The 23497-nt window shown below is 44.5% G+C and overlaps 1 protein-coding gene across 1 annotated transcript in view; it reads left to right on the top strand.

Annotated features, from left to right (window-relative positions):
* Window positions 1-23497, top strand: part of APPL2 (adaptor protein, phosphotyrosine interacting with PH domain and leucine zipper 2) — a 50771-nt gene that overhangs the window by 10193 nt on the left and 17081 nt on the right. The window contains exons 2-8 of the mRNA XM_007670033.4: window positions 747-845; window positions 8963-9022; window positions 10139-10210; window positions 16452-16539; window positions 19477-19518; window positions 19615-19673; window positions 20562-20708. Coding sequence (XP_007668223.1) covers window positions 747-845; window positions 8963-9022; window positions 10139-10210; window positions 16452-16539; window positions 19477-19518; window positions 19615-19673; window positions 20562-20708 — 567 coding nt within the window. The remainder of the gene's footprint in view (window positions 1-746; window positions 846-8962; window positions 9023-10138; window positions 10211-16451; window positions 16540-19476; window positions 19519-19614; window positions 19674-20561; window positions 20709-23497) is intronic.

The raw sequence follows: 23497 nt of genomic DNA, 5'->3' as shown, positions 1-23497 counted from the left end.
CTGCAAAATGATTACGTAAAAGCTGGTCTCCTGCCCAGGTGCACTGGTGGAACTGGAAGTCGAAGCCTTCTTTGTGGGTACCTGGCATCCACATTTGCATTCAGTTTGAGACTAAAATTGGGTCATCAGGCTCTCCAGTTCAACACCCTTAATAATGGATTTTTCTTCAGGTTCCATCAATCACTCGCCATATTCTGAAAGAGTAGAAATGGCGGTCTAAACCCCTGCAGACTGTCTCCCATTCATCTTGATAACAAAGTTATAAAGGTCGGAGAGGTAGCGTGGCCTGATGGAAAGAACATGGGCCTGGTTAGTCAGGAGACCTGGGTTCTGATCCTGGATTTGTCACTCGCTTGTGTTGTGACTTTTCTATGCTTAAGTTTCCTCATCTGTACAGTGGCAATTAAGTATCTTTTTTTCCCTTCTCTGTAGAGAGCCTCATCTGGGACGGGGACTGAGTCCAATATGATTGTGTTTGATCTACCCCAGTGCCTGGCACAGGGCTTAGCCCATAGTTAACACTTAGCTAATACTACAATTATGATTATGTCTTGGTGTAGCGGGAAATTCTAATTGTTAGCATTCCTTCATACACCAGTCCATTTTTGTTATTTGTGGTGGGCTTTCCCCCGGCCCCCCAACAAAAAAGGATTTTCCACGTCTCCTGCTTCTCTCACTTTTCTTGGGTGTTTCCTCCTCCTCGTTATCGTTTCTGGCATTGATTGTCCTTTTTTTTCCCTTCAAAGACTCGCTCCTTGCTCAGTGTATTTGAAGAAGATGCCGGGACCCTCACCGATTATACAAACCAGTTACTTCAGGCGATGCAGCGAGTTTACGGCGCTCAGGTAATGTTTTCCCCTCCGTAGCATTGGAGCCAGTTAGGTTCTTTCCGCAGTTGGGGCCCCTGTTCTTCTAAGCCATCTTCCAGCCTTTAGGACTGTTTTACTTGAAGAAAAGAAAGGTCTCAGGTGGTCTTGAAAATGAAATGTAAAAATTATGCAAGAGTTGGTGATTTCTTACCTCCTGCTTCAAAAGAAGCGGCATGACTTCGTGGGCAGAGCACAGGCTTGGGAGTCAGAGGTTCTAATCCAATCTGCTATGTGACCTTGGGGAAGTCACTCAACTTCTCTGTGCCTCAGTTACCTCAGCTGAAAAATAGGTATAAAGACTCTGAGCCCCACAGGCAGGGACTGTGTCCAACCTGATTGTCTTGTATTTACCCCAGTGCTTAATATAGTGCCTCGCATACAGTAGGCACTTAAATACCTTTTTTTTTTTAAAAAAAAAAAAAAGGAAATTTCAGTGGAAAAACGAATTGCTTGAAATAGTAAAGATTGAGTCTTCCCCCATCGCTAACCAGGAGTCAGACAGCTGGGGGAGGGGTGGTATCCCAATTTTTTTTATTTCTCCGGTACTTCCCAAGAGTGTCAGTGTAGCAGCTTCTTTGCTGGGGTAAGAATGGGCTCTTCAGGGTTTGACGTTTCTTTCTGGGGAATGAAAAAGGTCTCTCCTCACAGACAGTTTGTTCAGGGCCAGCCAACAGCATGGAATGAGGAGGAACAAGCAGGGCCCTGAAGTGGATGAGTCACGGCAGTGGTGCTGCCCCTCCTTTTGGATAAGCGCACACACCCCTGAGTTGCAAAACTAAGCAATGGGCAAGAGGCAGGAGTATCCCATTGCAAAAGGGAATGGTTTTAATATCAAACGATGCCCTTGCCTAATGCATGTGGCTGGGTCTGCACTTAGGACCTGGCTCTAGATCTCCAGTAATAAGTCCAAAAACCAAGACTAGCTCAGTCCATTAGTAGATATTCCCTGTTATCATTGTGAACAACGCCGAGTGGCCTGTTGATGCATTTCTTCCGTCAGGGCAGGCTTCTTTGCATTCCTTCCCTTATTTCTTTAGAGCTCTTGGGCTGGCGGTGAAACAAATGGGACTTTTTCATCCTTATTAATTGCAACAAGTAGTAAAAGATGTCAAGTGGCAAACTGCCAACCCCATGAAGAAATATTGGCTATTGCTTAATGAGTTAGGGATGGTAGGCAGTACATCTATTACTGTGAGGCTGGATGTCAAGGGGAGTAATTTAATTTAATTTTTAGATTTAGGTCACTTCAGGTTCCGTTGCAAGCCTCATCTACATATAAGTGCTGTCCTTGATCTACCTCTTCAAAATGCCTCTTTGGAGTTTAGAACCACTATTTGGTGGCCACACCCAGATGTGGTGCAGTCCTTGTGTGGGCCCCAAGCTAATCGATTTTGCAGAATCCCCTGTTCTTTCTCCCCACCCCCTCCTTGGGGTGCAAGAGGCATCCTGTCCTGCTGTGTCCAACATCACTGGGCAGGGCCAGCGGAGAGAGGGAGAGATTCCCGGGAATCCTCGGGACCCAGAGCGGGTAGGCATTCCTGATCCCCTGGCCTAGTGGATAGAGCACAGACCCGGGAGTCAGAAGGACCTGAATTCCCTCTTGTCGGATGGGAGCAGCCGACCTGTGTGTTCCATTGCCTCCTTCCTGAAAGATGCTCCTCATCCCCGTCCCCTCTCCCCCAAGATGCCTTACCTACCAATCATGTCCCAGACTTGCCCAAGGCAACAGGCTCTGTGGCAGGGAGAGGAGGAGGGAAAGTGATTGGCAGAGAAAGGCACTTTTAGTGGGGGCTGGGGCGTTGTGGTTTGTGGGGTGGGGGGGCTGCATTGTATGATGTTATTAATCATTTGTATTCCCAGAGCACTTTCTATAGGCAGAGCACTGTTCAAAGCAGTTATGACCTCCCTTTTAGCCCTGGCCACATCTTTGTAAGAGTTAGACTAATGATAGAAGCTGGCAGAAATGAGAGAAGCAAAATAGGGAAGTTTGAGGCACCAGATGTGCCTGTGGTTCTGTGGCCAGATGGAAATCCTCCAGTAGCCGAATGCAGACACCCGCAGCCCCTGACTTGAGAAATGCTGTATCAATCCGGACAGGTGTTTTCAGAGGGAATTTCCACTTGTGTGCTTGAAGGAATAGCATGATGGTCAGCCGTCTTGCCATCAATCTCCAAGATTAAGGATGTACCTTAGAAGCCCCAATTCTGCCACAAATAACCCATTTTGGATCAATCCTTCAGGTATTTCTTTAACCCTTTGGAAGCTCTCTCGCATCTCTAACTTTCTTTAGCATCCTAACTTTCCCCATCTGTGGACTTCTTGCTCCAAACCCTTTTTTAAGCTTGTAACATTTTCTGCCTGCATTCTCCCTCCTAGTTAGCCTGTGAGTCCCATGTGGGAAGACGGACAGTGTCCAGCCTGATTATCTTATAGCTACATGGGGCTCATAATCTAAGTATCAGATATTAGATTGTGCTTTAAGTGTGCTTAATTCTTTTTCATGATTTAGAGGCCTTATTTTGAATGACCAAATTATGTATATGTTTTGTTTTTTTTAAATGAGGCATTTTTCTAAAATGTGCTTTTCTTCCCTTCACCACTAAAAACTCCAGGCTAAGCCTGGATTTTACTGCTGATTAATGATGTCCTGGATTTGTCAAACTGTGCTGCTGGTCAATTGAGGAATTTTAATCAGGCCAAATAGCCAGTTTCTGGATCCCAGTGTGGTGAGCAGCCTTTGAGGTCTTAGTTTCAGAAAGAGAACAAGAGAAGAGCCGTTTTGTTCGGGGAAGCTGGTTTGCAGGAAAAATTGGAGGTTGTCAGGCTGGGGCAGTAGAATCAGGAAAAAAGCTGTTGCTGTTTCTATTGATGTACCACAGAGCCATGACTCACATTTCTTCTCCATCTATGAGCCGATTCTTCAGCGAGCCATTCATTAATCATGAGATTGGGGTGCACTATTGTGGATCATTTTAAAGGAAGAAAACTGTTGCTTTCGAAAATCTGAATAAACCAGAACCCAGTAACTTAAAGCTCTGCCACATTCCAGAATCTTAGTGAAATCTAGTTAATCATTTAATATTTTCTTGGATCTCCTGGATTTCAACACCGAGAGAGATAGAGAGAGACTCTGTCTTAAGTTCTTAGTAAATTAATGTCTCTTCCCTTTTGAGACATTGACACTTTTGGTCTCATTATCTCTGTCATTTTCCTTTTCTCTTTTAAAAAGTTTTTGTAGCTGGCTCGTGAGGGTTTTGCTAGGGCTAATGTTTTCAAATTAGAATATTGTAGAGGGAAAATTAAGGAAGTGTAGAATTGAGAGGGCGGGGCTTTAAATAAAACCAGCCTATCCCCACATCTTGACCTGCCCCTACCAAGAAACGGGGATGAGGGTGTCTGCGGGTCTGGGCTGAGCTAAGCCTTGGGGGCCCTTCTCCTTCAGAAGTGGCTGTGGGGTCTCCAGGGGCGCCTTAAAAGGAACATGCCTGCCTCTTGACCCCCCTCATCAGAACTAGTAGGCAGCCCCTCCTCAACCCCTTCACAATAGGGAGTTTAACTCCAAACTAGTTTCTACTAAGTCAACCGTATTAAGCACTTACTATGTGCAGAGCACTGTACTGAGCATTTGGGAGGGCACAGTCCAACAGAATTAGGAGACATTCCCTGCCCACGATGAGCTTACAGTCTAGATGGGGAGACAGATATTAATACGAATAAACACATGAATATGAACATACAAGTGTTCTGACCGTATGTTTGTCAGGTGGCACAGTTTCTCTCATTCGCAGAGTGTCCTGAGATCTTCCCACAACTTTGAGGACTTAAACCTAGGCCTGTGGATGAATTTGTGTCATGCTTTTCCAATTGAAATACACAAACCACCTCTTTCTTTTTTTCCCCTCACCCCTCTAAATGTATGTGTCTGAGGGAAATTTTATAAATCTCTTCATGAACTGTCCCGCACTACAGACTTTGATTTGGCACCAGTCTTTGTATTTTGTTGACAGAGAAAGCCACTCAGAACTCATTGAATCAAAAGTCACTAGCCCGATTCCCCTTTGTCCAAAGATTTAACATAGTGAATGTTGGCCGGCAGGTTGCCGTGTTGATGCCATTACTTCCTTCACCCTGAGGGGGAACGGCTTTAAGAACGAAATAAGGGACTGGTTTCCGTGCAAGGTTCAGTTCACTGGGATCGAGCTAGAACTTGGCACTGAGCCTTTACAGATAATTATGTTGGGATAGCACCGTTTATTTTGGCTGTTGCTAAGTATGATCAACTAGAAATTTGTTCTTTGCCCATTTAATCATCTAAAACAGGCATTTATGCCATAATAATGTGCCCTGTGCAATTACATTTTCTCCAGGAGTTAAAATTTGGCAAGTTGTTCTGCTTCTGGGGGCAGATGAAGGGGAAAGGCAGCTGCACACAGGAAGTGCTCAATCAATTCTGTTGATTGATTGACTTATTCTGGGGCAGATGATCCCTTGCTTCTGCTTCTCTTCCACCTACTTATTTGCCAGTTCGACTCTTTGCTCTTTGGTAACATTTCTCCCCAAGGACAGTCAAAGTCAGGAAAAAAGGAAGCCTCAGATTCATCTCGCACCTCGCAGTTCCTTCTGCCTACTTGGATGTCCCACCAACACCTCAAATTAAACATGTCCAAAACTGAACTTCTTATCTTCCCACCCAAACCCTGTCCTCCCCAACTTTCCCATCACCGTAGACAACGCACCTATCCTCCCTGCCTCACAAGCCCATAACCTTGGCGTTGTCCTCTACTCATCTCTCTCATTCCACCCACGTACTCATGCCATCGCCAGATACTGTCAGTTCTATCTTCACAATATTGCTGAAATCTGCCCTTTCCTCTCCATCGAAAGGGCTACCAAGCTGATCCAAGCTCTTATCATATCCCACCTTGACTACTGCTTCTGCCTCCTCGCTGACCTACCGACCTTCTGGCTCTCCCCACTCCATTCCACATTTCACTCTACTGCACAAATCATTTAATCAGCAAAACATTCAGTTGGTCTCCTCACTCCTCAAAACCTCCAATGGCTGCCCATCCGCCTCACATCAAACAGAAACTCCTTACCTTTGGCTTTAAAGCACTCAATCAGCTCACCCATCCTACCTCACTTCCCCTCACTAATCTACTATTGCCCAACCTGCACACTCCTCTCCTCTAGTGCCAGTTTACACACTGAGCCGCAGTCTCGTCTGTCTCGCCGCCCACCCCTTTCCCACATCCTCCCCCTAGCCTGGAACTCCCTCCGCCTCCATATACATCAGACCACCACTCTTTCCACCATCAAAGCATTACTAAGGTCACATCTCTTCCAAGAGGGCTTCCCCGATTGAGCCCTCTTTTCCCCAGCTTGCTCTCCCTTCTGCGTCGTCTCTGCGCTTCAATCTGTGACCTTTGGACATTTGATATTTGCCACAGCACTTCTGTACATATCTTTATATATTGTAAATTATTCATATTAATGTTTGTCTCCCCCTCTAGACTGTAAACTCGTGGGCAGGGAACGTGATTGCTGATTCTGGTGTAATGTACTCTCCTAAGCATGTAGTATAGTGCTGTGCACATAAGTGCTCAATAAGTGCGATTGATTGATTTCTGGGCTGCAGTTTCCTCATCTGTAAAATGGGGATACCTATTTTCTCTCTCCTTTAGACTGTGAGCCCTATGTGGGTCAGAGACTGTGTCTGACCTGAATATCGTGTATCTAGGCCAGCGCTTGGCTGACAGTTTAAGTTCTTAACAAATACCTCAGTTATTATAGAGAAATTGAAAATGATGGTTGAAATGAGATTTTTGGATTCTCTGTGGATTTCTTTTATTCATGCTCTGCCTGTCCTCGTTGATCATGGTTAAATGAAAGTCAACTTTCTGTGAAATAATTGGGTAACTTTGAGTTTCAGTTAGGAAAGTTGGAGAATTGCTTTGACAAAAGTGTTGCTTTCAGTTTTCCTAGCAGTTGATAAGAATACTTAGGGGCTGTGCTTTAGTATGGCTGTTTGATGCTTTTTTGGACAAATGATCATTTAAGAGGATACTTTTAAGGCTGTGTGTGGGTATTCTGCTGTCTTTACAGACAAAGCGCAGTTAGTTGATTTCCCCACCCAGATCAATACCTCATTTTAAGTAACACTTTTACTGAATTAAAGCTAGGAAACTACTGCATTAAAGGATTAAAATGCTTCTAGAGTCCTGGCATGCTACATTGTTAAATACAGAGTGCAGTTTTGACCCTAGATCTTTACTACTTACATTTGCTCATATGTTGAACTTCAGTTATGTCAATCAATCAGCCATTTATCCTTTTTTATGGTATTTGTTAAGCACTTAATATGTGCCAAGCATTGTATTAAGTGCTGGGGGGGATACAAGCTAATCAGGTTGGACCCAGTCCATATCCCACAGGGGGGCTCACAGTGTTCATCCCCATTTTACAGATGAGGGAACTGAGGCCCGGAGAAGTGAAGTGACTTGCCCAAGGTCACACAGCAAACATGTGGCAGAGCAGGGATTCGAACCTAGATCCTTCTGAGTCCCAGACTCTATCCACTAAGCCATGCTGCTTCTCTTTATTCAGTGCTTAATAGGAGTGTACAGATGCGAAAATAGACAGTTTACAAGTGCATTATGCTCAGTGCATAATGGGTTGGGTATGGATAGGTTTAATGTTGACTTGGGCTCCCAAACTTCCCAAAGAAAGGATTGCTTTGCTCTGTGAGGGGACTGCCAGCCAACTTCTTCAGGACTTGTTGCCAGGGAAAGAATGCTGGGGAGAGGAAATCTTAATTGGTCCTGAAGGCTGGAATGAGAAGAATTTAAAGAAAATAAGAGACTAAGTCCAACAGAAAAATTCAGGACAGTTTCACCAGATGGGTTGGCAAAGTGGTGCTTCACTAAGTACTTTTAAAAAGCTGTCCATTTCTGTAGTAAATCCCCTTTTTACTTATGTGTGGCAGAGGTGGTTTTGAGCCTCAAGCCGTTGTTTTCTCCTCTACCCTGCCCGGGCAATTTGATGCTGGGAGATCCGTGACAGGTTTTTCCATTACTTTTTTGAGCACTTGCCAACTAAGCTCCAAAGGAAAGGAATAATTCAGTGCAAGAGTGATTCTCCCTTGTTACTAAGGGAGGGGGAGAGAAGCGGCGTGGCCTGGTGGATAGGGCATGTGTCTGGAAGTCAGAAGGTCCTGGGTTCTAATCCTGACTCTGCCATTTGCTGTGTGAACTTGGGCAAGTCACTTCACTTGTCGGTGCCTCAGTTCCCTCATCTGTAAAATGGGGATTAAGACTGTGAGCCCCATGTGGGACAGGGACCGTAAGGGTAAGGGAGTTAGGAATCCTATTTTAACTGATCCCAGTCAATCAATCGCATTTATTGAGCGCTTACCGTATGCAGAGAACTGAACTAAGCCCTTGGGTAGATACAAGCTAATCAGGTTGGATACGGTCTATTTCCCACCTGGGGTTTCTCAGTCTTCATCCCCATTCTACAGATGAGGTGACTGAGCCACAGAGAAGCAAAGCAATAATGTTGGTATTTATTAAGCGCTTACTATGTGCAGAGCACTGTTCTAAGCGCTGGGATAGATATAGGGTAATCAGGGTGTCCCACGTGAGGCTCACAGTTAATCCCCATTTTACAGATGAGGTTACTGAGGCACAGAGAAGTGAAGTGACTTGCCCACGGTCACACAGCTGACAAGTGGCAGAAGTGGGAGTCGAACTTATGACCTCTGACTCCGAAGCCCAGGCTCTTTCCAATGAGCCACGCTGCTTCCCCATGATCATACATCAGACAAGTGGTGGAGCCAGGATTAGAAGCCATGTCCCCTGACTCCCAACCCATGCTTTATTCACTAAGCCACATGTCTTCCCTTCTCTCCTGAGATTGTTGGAAGGAAGAACTGAAAGTGAGAGTTTAATGTACGTTGTTTGCAGTTAGTTTTTACACCTCTGAATGCTTTTTCAAGTTAATGGATGCACACTCTGAAGATGATTGGGGAGGCGTTCATCAGTCTCTGAGAATGTGTTAGACGGCGTCTATTTACTTCTTCCTTCTCTCTGCAGAATGAAATGTGCCTGGCCACTCAACAGCTCTCCAAACAGCTTCTTTCCTATGAGAAACAGGTACTGGTCTACTGGGTGCCTTGCTTCCGGATGACTGAGACTGTGCTCAAAAAGTTTCAACTGTTTACAAAAAATATCCTACTTCCACCTTTGGGGCACAGAGTGTACCAACCACTGCTCCTACTCTCTAACTATTTAATATGAATTAAAATAACTCAAGGCCTCCAGAGATCAAGTAGCTATCCAGTGTACACCAAGGTGCCTTATCTTGTCACTGTAATCCCCCCACAATGCTCCTGCCCAAAGTAGGCTGTCAGAAAATATTGGGGCATGATGTTGATGAACTTCATAGGCCGACAGAGTCAAGCTCTGCCCGATGGCAGATGTAGATTGATTTTTTTCTTTTTCTGCAGTTGGAACCTCTCATGTTTGACCAAAATGACCAAAAAAAAAAAAGTTTTAGATTCTCCCTTGACAGCTGAATGGGCATTTCTCAATCCACCAAAGAAAATTGCTTGATGTGAGATTTCTTCTGCCCACCTTGCCCTCTTCTTCAGGCCCCTACGCTCCCCCACTATTTGTCACCCCAAGTGGTAGTCTAAGCAGCATACAACATGCTAAGTCTCTCTCTGATGCTTGCCCAAAATAATCTCAGTTCTTTCACTGATTTTTTTTTCTGCTGAAGGAAGAAAGAGGTCTTAGTAGTAAGTAGTAGTAGAATTTATTGAGCACCCACGTGGGGTGGTGCACTGAATTGGGTGGTTGGAAAGTGCAGAATAACAAAATAAGTTACCTGGCTGCAAAGAGCTGACGGTCTAATGGTACTGTGGTCTAGTGGGTGAAGTTGGAGGCATCTAAGGCAGAAATCAGGGTCTTGAGACTAGAGTATTGCTCTCATTATGTGACTCATCATCCCCACCTACCGACTTTTGTCTCTCCTTCCCTTTTGGCAATTTTTCCTGAATATTTCCAGGATCTGATGGCCAGATTTAATAGAAAATCAGAAACTGAATAACAGTCCTTTTAAAGTAACCTTGGGATTACCATTCTCATTCGGGCTTTCTTTATTTGGGTAAGGTGGTGAGGGGGGAACCCAATGTAAATGTGTTAAGATACATTTACTGATGTCATTGCTTGTTCAAATAACCCCAGTTCTGTTTTACTTTTTCATCATAGAATTTTGCTCTTGGGAAAGGCGATGAAGAAGTAATATCTACTCTCCATTACTTTTCCAAAGTAGTAGATGAGGTAAGGTGTGTGACCGGGAGTAAAATGATGGTTTTCTTTCTTATCTCTCCTTTCAGCTTTGTTTTTGTCTGTTTTCATTCAGAGGTAGATACAGATAGGGTATATTTGCTGTTTCAGAAAAAGTGTGGAATCAGACAGATTGGGTGAGTGAGGAGTGAAACAACTAGGACGAAAGGAGTAAGGGGATGTTTGTAAGACTGACTTTTCTTAGATTTGCCATCCATAAGTGGGTTTGCGGTATGTTTGTAAAAATGAGTTCCTCAGGAGCCAGAACTGTGTCTGTCACTGCCCACATTATCTTCCCCATATTTAGTACAATCGCCTTCCTTTAATAGGTGATACTGGTGACTAATTCAAAGGCATAATAATTGTAGTATTTGTTAAGAGCTGATTATGTGGCAGGCATGGTTCTAAGCTTGGAGGTGGTTACAAGCAAATCAGGTTAGATACAGTCCCTGTCCCACATGGGGTTCATAGCCTCAATCCCCATTTTACAGATGAGGTAACTGAGGCACAGAGAAGTTAAGTGACTTGCCCAAGGTCACACAGCAGACACATAGTAGAGCAGGGATAAAAGCCCATGACCTTCTGACTCCCAGGCCTGTGCTATATCCACTACACCATGCTCCTTCTCCTTTTGAGGGCCTGGGAGTAAGAGGACCTGGTTCTCATCCTAGCTCTGCCACCTGTCTGCTGTAAGCAAGTCATTTAATCTTTTTGCCTGAGTTTCCTCATCTGTAAAATGGGGATTTAGTACCTGTTCTTGCGTATATTTTTGTGGTATTTGTTGAGTGCTTACTATGTTCCAGGCACTGTACTTAGGCGCTGGAGTAGATACAGACTGATCAGGTTAGACACAGTCCCTGTCCCACATAGGACTCACAGTCTTAATCACCACAGAGGAGGTAACTGAGTCACAGAGATGTTAAGTTATTGCCCCACCGTTTTGCATAATTTTTGCAACCCAGAAACTGGGGAGGGCCTGTTAGACGAAGAATAAAGTCTCACAGTAGGGAAGCAGTAGAAAAAAAGGAAAAGAAAAAGGAGGGGAGAAGGAAGAGAAGGAGGAGAAAGGTAAGAGAGAACTATCACCTGCTCCCAAGTGCTGTGTGCAATAGGTTCTCAGTTATGGTAATCCCTCCCCCTTCTCCTTTTCCTACCCTGGTGTCTCTGCAGACATTTCAAAAAAGAAACCTTCCTGGTTTGAGCATTTTTCTGTGCCCTTCCAAAGTTCAGTTACCCTCGACATCAAAGCCATAATCACCTCACTCAAGCTTCACTGGGGGAAACTTCTTCGGAGATATGATGAAAGTAGATACCCAAGTAGCTCCTGTATGACGAGCTCCAAACATGGAACCCAAATCAGTATTTTACAGGCACTGTGAAACAAAAACTCAAATGAGGACCAACCTGACCTGCAACAATAAAGAGAGGATTGGCTCGCTGTCTCTCAGACCGAAGCTTGGGAAGCTTTGGATACTAAATCTAAAGCAGTGTCAGGCACTGAAAAAAGCGGCAGCAAGCACAGCCAAGGACAGCCTATATTTACACTGGCCCAGTGTTGAAGAGACTTTCAGTTGTGCACCTGTTGTTCATCAGGAGTGACATTTTTGAACAAGAAGTGTGACATCTACCTAAGACCATGCAGGGCCAGACTAGAGATCTGCTAGCCCAGTATTCTGTCTCCAACGATGATAACAGTGTTTGGGAAAGCAGTGTGGACGTTGCTCTCCTTGATCCTGTTGGGAGCCAATCAAGCAGTCAGTCAGTGCTATACTGAGTGTTTACTGTGTGCAGGACACTGTACTAAGTGCTTGGGAAAGTTCAATACAACAGATTGGGTAGACACATTCCCTGGCCACAGCGAGCTTACAGCCTTGAGAGGGATGATGTGCCTTCTAACCTTTTCTCCCGCAACTCGTTTCTCTACTGATCTTTTAGCATATTTATATAACAAGTTATATAACAAGTCCTTAACCTTCATGTGTATAGTCGAGAAGCAGTGTGGCTTAGTGGAAAGAGCTCGGGCTTGGGATTCAGGATGTGGGTTCTAATCCCGCCTCTGCCACTTGTCTGCTGTGCGACCCTGGGCAAGTCACTTAACTTTTCTGTGCCTCAATTACCTCATCTGTAAAATGGGGATCAAGACTGTGAGCCCCACGTGGGACAACCTCATTACCTTGTATCTACCCCAGCATTTAGAATAGTGCTAGGCATCTATTAAACACTTAAGAAGTACCATAATTATCATTATTATTATTATTATGTTCCCTTTTGTTTGGAATCCGTCACTTTCCAGCTGCAGTGGGTGCTTCCTTTTCCTGGTCATAGGGGCTTTGGTGAACACCAAATTTCATGTTCACTGTAGGTAATCTTGGTAATCTTTTCTGTTTCTCCTCACATAGTTTCCCCATTTCCCTGACTTACTGATCATATTATTATTATTATTATCATTATCATTCCTGTTATAAACTTAATATGTTAAGGGCTGAGATAGATACAGTACAATCAGACCAGACACATCCCTGTCCCACATGGGGTTCACAGCCTAAATAGAAAAAACTGGTATTGATCCCCATATTTTAGATCGGGAAATTGAGGAACATAGACAATAAAAGTGACTTACCCAAGGTTACACAAGGCCAGGGGCAAAGCCGGGATGACTCAGGCCAATGATCTTTCTACCAGGCTTCTAATATTGCTATTGGTATTGTTATTGTGCGTTTACTATGATAAGGGCTGAGACACACAATATAACCAGATCAAACACAGCCCCTAACGGGCTCACATCCTAAATAGGAGGGAAAACAGGCATTTAATCCCATTTTTCAGATGGGGAAATTGAGGCACAGAGAAGTTAAGTGATTTGCCCAACATCACACAGCCGGCAAGTGGCAGAGCGGGATTAGGGCCCAATCTGACTCCAAGGCCTGTGCTCTTTCTAGGCCACGCTACTTCTCCTGGAAGTATGGTTGGCCTGGAAATCAGAAGGCAGAAAAGGAGGTACTTGCTTTCCAGATCCAAGTACATTAGTCGTTCACCATCCTGTTTTTGTGGCCAGAATTGCTGTGGAAGTTTTCCAGGGGTGGAAATCATTGTCAAAGGATGAACCGGGGCAAGCCATTTGAGGAGGTGTGGGTAGAAATCACCAGTGGAGATTGGGTGACACCTAAGCCCTACCCTGACCTGGTTTAGACTCCAAAAACTATTTTGGTGGATTGGGTTTCCCTCAGCTTGACTGTTTTTAGAATCCGATGAGCTCAGGGAGGCTTAAGTGGTAGCTCTAACCATCCTAGATTGGTGTTCGTAATTTTCTCCTTTCAGGAAAAGTACATTGAGACCAAGATGAAATTAAAACAAATGCTAAAATCTGGGAGAGACAAGATCTTGGAACTGTTTGCTCTGGAGCAGTGCTGAAATATAGGGCACAGAGGCCCTAGTGACCTAAAAGATGATCACCTTCAGCATCTTCCGCAAAAGGCCCAGGAACACCAAATCTTTGCAACCTTCATGAATCGGGTCAAAATCTGGGTCACATCAAAGAATAGCAGAGAAGGTTTTGTATGTGGGTGTGACTGATGGGCAGATAAAATGAAGAAAACAGCATCATCAAGGCTGGTGGAACACCCCCAAATAGAGAACAAAAGCAGCCTTTCACCCGATTGAACCGGAAATAATTTCAGCCTCTTGCCCCAAAGTGGGCAGAGAGTCTCTGTGATGTTAAAGGGTCACTTGATACAAGGCAGTAAATGCCTGGTTGAAAGGAGAGGGCCCTGAAGCCATTACCCATTCTAACCTGAAGAATGTTGATTGATATCACAGAACTTTCATGATTTCCGGGAGAATGGAGCAGCCAGAATTAAAAATGGATTTGACCTCAAGTTTTCTCCTACTGCAGAAATACAAAAAGACAGGTTCCTTAATAAGCAGCCCCTTTGGAGCCCCCGTCCCAAGTGTACGTGGAAGTAGTTTTGCTTTTGGTGAACAGAGGGTTAACCTGCACCACTAGCACGTTTGCAAATAAAACATCCTCGAGTCTGAAAATATATAACCCGGGAATCTGGTAAACAGCCCTGATACAATAGAAACTATAGAAAAGTGTCAGATATCAACTGTGCTTTGTACTTATTTCCTTTCTAACTGCAGGGAGCTGATTCTGAAACTGCTAGTCTGACAATAGTTAACAGTTTGCCTCGTGTCCAGCACCTGGAATTGTTAGATTTTGAGAGCTTTGTGGGTTTTGGCAGAGGAATACTGTGAGTCAGTAGATTATTTTCAGTTTGCCTTTTGGGTCTTTACACTTGTAGGATTCAGGTGGGCTCCAAAGTGGGAGGGGAGAAAGAGTCAGGAAGCAATGTCCTTTCTTTCCCCCTAGCCACACTCCATTGCTCCCCTCGTTGATATCTGGTAAAATGAGAAGAATGAACAAACCAGTCTACCGTCGGGGTTGGCAGAGTCAATAAGCAGTCCTCTTCTATCCGAATTGTTCCCCCACTCAATCAATCAGTGGTATTCATTGAACACCTACTGTGTGCAGAACATATATTCATTCAGTCTTATTTATTGAGCACTTGCTGTGTGCAAAGCACTCTACTAAGCCCTTGGAAAAGTACAATAGGACAGAGTTGGTAGATGGGATCCCTGCCCACAAGGAGATTACAATCTACAGGGAGAGACAGACATCAAAATACATTGTGGTTAGGGGAAATAGTTGAGGATAAGGATATTTGCATAAGTGCTGTGGGGCTGGGGTGAGTATTGGCATCCCGGATGCCATTTTAAGGATAGTTGGGCTTCTAGAAGGACTGGCTTTCAAGTGAGAATTCAGTCCCAGATCCCGACCTCCTTGTCAGCATGAACCACCCGTAATACTGTGATTGAGTGGGTGGTTATTATTTGACCTGAATTCTGAAACCTTGAGAGATGTTCCCTGTCGGTTCAGGAGAGTTTGGTTTCTACAGAAAGGCTGTGGCGTGAATACAAATCACCGGAGTGATCCAGATCAACTACCCAAGGAGGGTGGGAATTGTGTTCTACGTGCACATGCCCGTGCTTGTGTCCATTTTACAGGTTTGCTAAAGTCTAGGGGAACATCTTTTTCTGGTCCTTTAATATTCAAACTTTTTCTTTGACCTCATTTCTCCTCATAAGAGTCTTCCCCCAAAATTCTTCATGACTGATTTAAGGCCCCCATCGATAACTGGGTGTGAGGAAGGCAAGGTGGTTGGGATGGGAGTCATAGTGGAAAGAGGTGGTCTAGGGGAGACAGGAACTCTCTCCTTTCCCCACACCTGCCCCCAACTCTCCCTAAAATCGAACAAATGACAGCTTTCCCCATTTTTAAAGCCCTCCTAAAATTTCATCTCCTCCTCCAGAAAACCTCAAAATTAATTCACAATATCCCAGTGGTGTCAGCCAAGCAACCACCCTAAGATTTTATGAGTTTTATTCCTACTCGCAGCAGTTATGTACATATGCATGTTTGTGTTCATTTGTTTATTGTACATTCAGTTATTTGTTCTGCTCTTTTATTCTGATACATTTGTAGATCTTCACGCTATATTTCGTTCTTCATCCTACTCCCACCATTTGTAAATCACTTTTTGCCTGTCACCCCAATGGGTTGTAAACTCCTAAGGGCAGAGAACACGTGCCTTGCTTCTGTTTTATTCTCTCAACTGCTTAGTACAGTCCTTAGCACTGTGGGGGAACTCAATAAACTCCGTGTTTGGCTTGGTTGATTGGCAGCTTGGAGGAGGACAGGCAAGCAGACTAAGCGAGGTGAGGGTTGTCCAACACAATTGTCCTCTTTCCAACCCGTCGCTATGCTGGAGAGAATCCTTGCTGGGAAGGGGATCACCTAGTTGGGCATTCCCACCTCCTCTCCTCCCTCCCCTCTACACCCACAGGCTGGCATACACACACACAAATGCATGTACACACACACACGTATACAAACACACACCCCGTCGTCGTCCCTGTCCCCCGTTAATTTCCCCTAGGCCAGCTACATCCCTGGCTTTTCTAACCACTCTTTACTGCATCAAGAGGGAAGTGGATTGGCAATGAAGTTGTCTTCCTTTTATACCGTAAGCTCACTGTGGGCAAGGAATGTGTCTATCTCTTTGGTATCGTTCTCTCCCAAGTGCTTAGCACAGTGCTGTGCACATAGTAAGCGCTCAATAAATACCATTGATTGATCCATGGAAGTTTTATTTCAGGGAATGTCTCTTTCTTTCAGCTTAACACTCTCCATACAGAGCTGGCGAAACAGCTGGCAGACACAATGGTGCTCCCTATTATACAATTTCGAGAAAAGGATCTCACAGGTACAGTCTTAATTACCTTGTTATTAATCTCCAGATATATTTTGTCTGCTTAGTCATTTATCATATTTAAAAATGATAGAAATCCGTGGGAACTTGGCCTCTTTGCTGGCTTAATGAAGGCTGTCAGTTTTTAAAAGCCAGAATAACTCTTCTTCTGACTGAAACTGGGATTCTTTTTTTAAAGTGAATAAGAAGAACCACCAAAAATATTCTTGGTTAAATCTGAATTTTTAGTCTGTACTTGTTTCAGTTTTAAAGCATGGATCATATTTTTCCAGTCTGAATAGGGATTTCTATTGAAGAACAGTCTATGTTCACAGTATGAAAGTGGTTACCGGGTCAGAGATTAGGAAATTACCGGTTCTTGAGGAAAACCAAAACCTGAGTGTAAAAGGGGCCAGATTTTGCTGATTCCTTCACTTTGCCAAGAAAGTGTGGCAACCGTGTATTGTCCGCAGAACAAGGCCAAGGTCTTGATGAATGAACAGGGGTGGGTTATAAATTGATATAAGCGAAAAAATGAAAGTTCTGGGATGAATAGCAGAGTTGTTCCACACAGCCTCCCTTAGTATTCCAGGGTTTTTGTTTTACCCCGAAGTCCAAGACAGTCTTCTGTAAGCCCAGAGTCCTGCTTCAGTTTTAGCCCATTATTCAATCAAAGGTATTTATTGAGTGCTTACTGTATGCAGACCACTGTACTATGTGCTTAGGAAAATGCAGTAATCCCAGTTTTGCCACTTGTCTGTTTTGTGACCTTGGGCAAGTCATTTAATGTCTCTGAGCCTCAGTTCCTTCATCTGCATAATGGGGATTCAATATCTGTTATCTCTCCTCCTTTGACTCTGTGCCCCCATGTGGGACCTGATTATCTTATATCTACCCCAGAGCTTAGTACTGTGCTTGACACGTACATGGTAAGTGCTCAACAAAAGTCACAATCATTATTATTATTCCTACAATCCAATAGAGTTGGTAGACGTGATCCCTGCCCACAGGGAGAGACAGACATAGATGTGGATTCTCCTGCCCCTCGTATGCATTTGTAGACTTGCTTCCCCTGCAGTTCCTTCCATTTTTATTCTTAGGGCCAGGTTTCACGTGAACTCCTTGTGCTCGGGAATGTATGTCGTAAGCACAAAATACCCTGTCACTCTCTCCTGTACTGCCACGAACGTTTAGGCGAGCAGAACAGTGCACTCGATTGGGCCTCGGTAAATACTGATACTATTAGTTTGTGGCTTTTTAAATAATGGCAGTGCAGCCCTGACTCATTTTTAGCATATGCTCAGCTGTGACCTTCCTTGGGCCCTTTTCTCTTTGTGCCTAACCAGTTCCCTTTCCTGTACTTCTGGTGTGTGTTTTCATTCTGTAGGCACAGTATTTCACTTAAACGTAACAGATGTCATCCTGTTTTTCTGGGACCACTTTCCCAGTTTATCACTGTAGTCGTGCCTTCCAGAGCACTAGCGAGGCTGGATTTGGGGCCATGGGTAAATCCGGTGAGCATGTGTATGCCTCCCTCATGCAAGTCGTCATTCAAGCTGTTGAGTTGGACCAGCCCCAGAGTCAATTTCTGTGGGATGGTTGTCACCTGATACTTTCCCAAGGGTTTTTTGTTTTGTTTTTTAAGTATTTAAGTGCTTACTATGTTCCAGGCACTGTAATAAGCTCTGGGGTAGATAAAAGCTAATCTGGTTGGACACAGTCCCTGTCCCACATGGGGCTCACAGTCTTAATCCCCATTTAATAGATAGGGTAATTGAAGCACAGTGAAGTGACTTGCCCAAGGTCACACAGCAGACAAGTGGCGGAGCCAGGATTAGAGCCCAGATCCTTCTGACTCCAAGGCCCATCCCCTATCCACTAGGCTAAACTGCTTCTGTCTTGATACCAAGACATTAATGGCTGCCTTGATGCAACTTTCCAGCCAACTATGTCCCCACCTAATAGTTGTTTCATCAATCTCAAACTTGCCTTGTACAGAAGATATTTGTGTGGTTGTATGGACAATTATTATCATTATTACTAGTAATAATGCCCCGGGATAGATATAAGATAATCAGGATGGAAACAGTCCTGTCCCACATGGTCCCTACAGTCTAAGTAGGAGGGAGAACGGATATTGAATCCCCAGTTTACAGATGGGAAAGCTGAAGCATAAGATAGTTAAATGACTTGTCCAGGGTAACCCAGCAGACAGATGGCAGAGCTGGAATTAAAACCAGGTGTTTTGACACCCCTCCCCCCCAACCTGAGCCAGTGCTCTTTCCAGTAGACCACACTGCTTCCCAGTGACTTTCAAAGCAATCTGGGTTATATTTTCCTCACCAGGCCTCCTTCTGTCTAATTGCCCGCAGTGCCAGGCCAGGGCGTATAGGATCAGAGCCTATGTCCTGTTCCCACCGTCACCTCCCTCTGCCCTTCATCCCCCAACAAGAATTCCCCTCCCATAAGGACCTTCAGACCTGCCGCCATCGGTGCCACAACTCAAGCAGCAAATTCTCCTGCTCAGGTCGACTCTCCGCATAACCCTCAGCCACTTTCCTTGCCCCAGGAGAGACCCAAGCAGCTATGGCAGGAGTCTGTTGCCGCCACCTCCCCCAACTCCTGATGCCAACCCCCTGTACTTCCATTTCTTAGAGTAGAGCCACATGGTTTGGAAGGTGCCATGGTATTGGAGTGGGAAATACCCTGGACCTGGGCCTGAAAACTAACTAAATCCCCCACCCCATCCCACCTGCTTCCCTAAAGGCACACATCTCCCAGTGTTCATTTTACCCGGGAGATTGGTCCCCCAAGCCCCATCCCATTGGCCAACATAGGGACTTGGGAAAAGGTGTCTTCATCGGATGTATTTCTGATTTGGTCTAGATGAGCTCAGAGTCCTGAGCCCTTTTTCTAGGCCCCGAATTGCTGACTCTCTCTTCTCTTTTCCAGAAGTAAGCACTTTACGGGATCTCTTTGGCCTTGCTAGTAATGGTAGGTTTTTTATATATATGTTCTTGGTGTGTTGGGGAGAAGAGGGTTGTGTAAAAGTGCCCCAACCTTAAAACCTTTCTCTTTGGTCTTCTCCAGAACATGACCTCTCTATGGCAAAGTATAGCAGATTATCCAAAAAGAAAGAAAATGAAAAGGTAAAAAAAAGTGGGGGAGGGGGGGGATTTATTTTCTTAAAGTAGCCAAAGTTCGGAATTGCTCATGAACCAGTGCAATGAATTTGAGATTGAATGATATCAAGTAGATGTTTCTAATGCTTTGCTCATGAGAACATGCCCACTGAGCCAAGGAATGGCTGGATTGACTTTAGTTTTTCAAACCAAAATCGAGCCTGGGGGCCTGGCTGGGTCAGGCATAGCAGGTCTTGTCAGTCAGGCAGCTCCATATTTTAGCCTTGAAATCTTGGGGCTGGAAGAGGCCCCAGTGTCCATTTAATAATAATTATTGTATTTTTTAAGCACTTACTACATATCTAGTGCTGTAGTGTGCTCTGGGATAGGTGCAAGATATTTGGAACATGAATGAGCCTCACAGGGTACGGGGGAAGAAGAATATGTGCTTAATCCCCATTTTACAGAAGAGGAAACTGAAGCCAAGAAGTGAGTTGTCCAAGGTCAAACAGCAGGCAAACAGCAGAGCCGGGATTAAACTCCAGGCCCTCTGATTCCCAGGCCTGTGCATGTTCCACTAGGCCGTAGGGACTGCTGAATGATTATTAGCAAGGTGGGAGGGGGACAGGGAGTATGGAAACATTCACCGAACAGACCCAAGGGTCACCAATAGCCCTTTGTCCATTCTCTGCTCTAAGGTCTACCTTGTCTGCACCGTCTGGTCCCTCAGGCTCCAAGTCTGCCCAAATGCTTGGCTTTACTCCTGTCGTATTTTACCCCACCCTCCGGAACTCTAACGTGGACTACGGACAGTTTCTCTCAGAGCTCTGTTTGCAGTTGTCAGTGGGGAGCACCTGGGCGCCCATGGATTTTACTCGGGGTCAGACTCTTGATTCTCCACGACTTTCCAATCAGGTAAAAGCAGAAGTGGCCAAAGAGGTGGCTGCTGCCCGAAGGAAGCAGCATCTTTCATCTCTTCAGTACTATTGCGCCCTCAACGCCTTGCAGTACAGAAAGCGGATCGCAATGATGGAACCCATGTTAGGATACACACAAGCACAGGTACGTACATCCCTCAGACCTGACAAGTCCAGGAAGAGGTGTAAAGGTCCAAGCCCGAAGGACAGAGAAGCCCTTCTGGCAGAGCAGAGTGTAGGGAAACTGAAATGAAGACAGAGTAGGGGAAAAAAATATCTGACAGCTATTGAAAAAAACATACCCAACTATTGCAGTAGTGTATTAGCGTAAAACGATCTATTTGCTGTTTCCACCAGATTGTTTTTAGATGATGTGTGGAATTAAGTCCCGAGGAAAGGATCTCTTGGTACGTAACCAATGATCTTTTCTCAATTCTTACGTGATACTCTGCTTCAAATCCAAGGAAGAAGTCAGACCCAACACTTCTAAACCCATAACCTAGAAAGACACAATTATTTAGGCAAATGAGAGTTGGATCAATTGCAGAGAAGTTGCAGAGAGATTTCATTTTGAGAGAGGCGGTGAAAGTGGGTCAGAGATTTTAAGGGGGCGGTGAAGATGGGAGGAACTTCAAAAAAGCAGTTAGTTCAGAAAACTGTCACTTTGGGTCTTTTCACTCCCAGTTGGAAAACTCAGGTCTATCAATGGTAGTTATTGCACTTACTGTGTGCAGAGCACTGTACTGAGCACTTACATGTTTATCACAGTCCTGAGCTGAGCAAGACTTGGAGTCCAGTTCAGAAAACTGTGGGCGACTGTTATCACCCCCATGGAGTGGCATCTACGATCTGCAGAAACTAAGCACTGTGTTTTCTCCTGGGATTCCTGACATTCCTTGATGCCCTTATGTGGTAGGAATCTGTCCTTTGATCACCCTGAGGGCTGACAGTTGGAGAATTATTAGAGGAACTGCCACATCTTCAAATAGATAACCTAGATTGTTGTCCCTGAGTAATTTTGAGATATTCTTCATTCCCCTTTATTGGCTCTGTGGTTAGGCACACCACCTCTTTAAAATCCTCTGAAGGTGGCCGGACACATCCGTATTTCCCAAGGTTCCAATGTTTAAAAATGGTGACTCAGTTTCCCAAAAGAATATGCTGTGGAGAGACTTAATCACAGCATCTTCTGCCCCAGCCCCTCAGTTTCCTTATGAATATGATTGATATTGAATCAAGCAATCAGTGGTATTTATTGAGCACTTTACTAGGTGCTTGGAAGAGAACAAGTCAGTAGACTTGGTAGACAAGGTGCTCTAAGTCTAGAGAGGGGGATATATTACTGCTTGGTGAGTGGAGGAGTATGGGGATGTGCACTTAAGTGTTGTGGAGTTAAGGGTGGGGTGAGGTGACTATCAAGTTCTTAAGGGGAACAGATCCAAGTGCATAGGTAAGGTAGAAGGGAGAAATGAGGGCCTAGTCTGGGAAGACCTCTTGGAGAAGGTATGATTTTTGTAAGGCCTTGAAGGTGAGGCGAGCCATGGTCTGTCAGATATGATGTGGGAAGTGGACAAAGGAGTTGGCGGTGAGACAGGTGAGATTGAGGTACAGTGAGTAGGTCGGCTTGAGGGGATAGAAACGTTCAGGTTGGGTTGTAGTGAGAGTTTAGTGAGGAAAGATAGGAGAAGGCTAGTGGATGGAGTGCCTTAAAGCTGATGCTGAGAAGTTTCTGTTTAATGCAGAGGTGGATGGGCAGCCCATGGAGATTTTTGAGGAATTCGGAGGTGTGGACTGAATATTTTTTCAAGAAAATGATCCGGGCAGCAAAATAAAGTATGGATTGGAGTGAGGAGAGATAGGAGGCAGCAAAGAGACTGATGCAATAGTCAAACTCCTAGACATCAGTATACAATCAGTGGAATCTCTGGGCCAACTTCAGGCATGGCATTAGTAGCCAGTCCCTCAGATCTCAAGATGGCTCTGGAATTCCCTAATCTTAAGCGGACCTGAAACCTTGGAAGAACATGTTTTCTGTAGAAGAAACTTGTCATCTTGCAGGACCCAGAATACATAGGAGTGCCTATTAATTATGTGGGTGTTTGGAATTGGAAGAAAGTTGGCAAAATTTTAAAAACTTCAAAAAAAAAAAGACAATCAAGAAAAAGGTAAAAACTGATTTATGTGCATGTGTGTTTAAAAAAAATTCAGTTTACTTATCTAGATTGTAACTATTGTGTTCTTTGGACACTGTACAGAAGCAGTTATTTCACTGAACCTTTAGGAATGAGTGTTTAGGTAGAATCTAATTTTGGGAACAAGAGAAAGCCAGATAAAGTCAGCAGTATCCACCAATGATTTCAGAGACTGAAGTGCCTTTGGAATTACCTGTGATCCTCCTAATAGTCTTTCCTAGGTGTTTCTATGCCGTCACCCATTTGCTGCCACTTGCCCTCACTCCTCCAAATGGACAGTCCCTGTAGTGCGGCAGTGTTAATTACTATTATTATTGTTTTCATTATTAATGACTAATAGCAATTTTCATCCCCATTCTGCTCCTGCCTGCCAAAGCCCCCAAGCCATCTTGTCTGTTGTTCCTTTTCTGGAGGGCCAGAAACTGCTTCATCCAGTGTGCATCAGATTGAGCTCTGCCTTAATATTGTTCAGAGTGTCAAGGTGGTGGCCCAAAATTAGCAGCCTCATTCCTCTTAATTGATAGGTTGAACTGATGATGCCCTGAGTCAGGTGTCCAAACTGACCGAGAGATACAATCCCTCCCCTAGAGGAGTTGTCGTGTCTGTCATCAGCAAAGTTAAATGTTTAATTTGGAGTTTTATCAGGTGATAGAAAAGGGACTAATGTGGCTAGGGGAGAATGGGAATAGTGGATGGAAAGGTAAACACAGTAAGCTCTAAATAATTTTGTAGAGGTTAACAA

The sequence above is a fragment of the Ornithorhynchus anatinus genome, chromosome 14 (genome assembly GCF_004115215.2).
Source record: "Ornithorhynchus anatinus isolate Pmale09 chromosome 14, mOrnAna1.pri.v4, whole genome shotgun sequence".
Taxonomy (NCBI): domain Eukaryota; kingdom Metazoa; phylum Chordata; class Mammalia; order Monotremata; family Ornithorhynchidae; genus Ornithorhynchus; species Ornithorhynchus anatinus.
The sequence above is the reverse complement of the archived record's forward strand: the minus strand, read 5'-3'. Positions and strand labels throughout refer to the sequence as shown.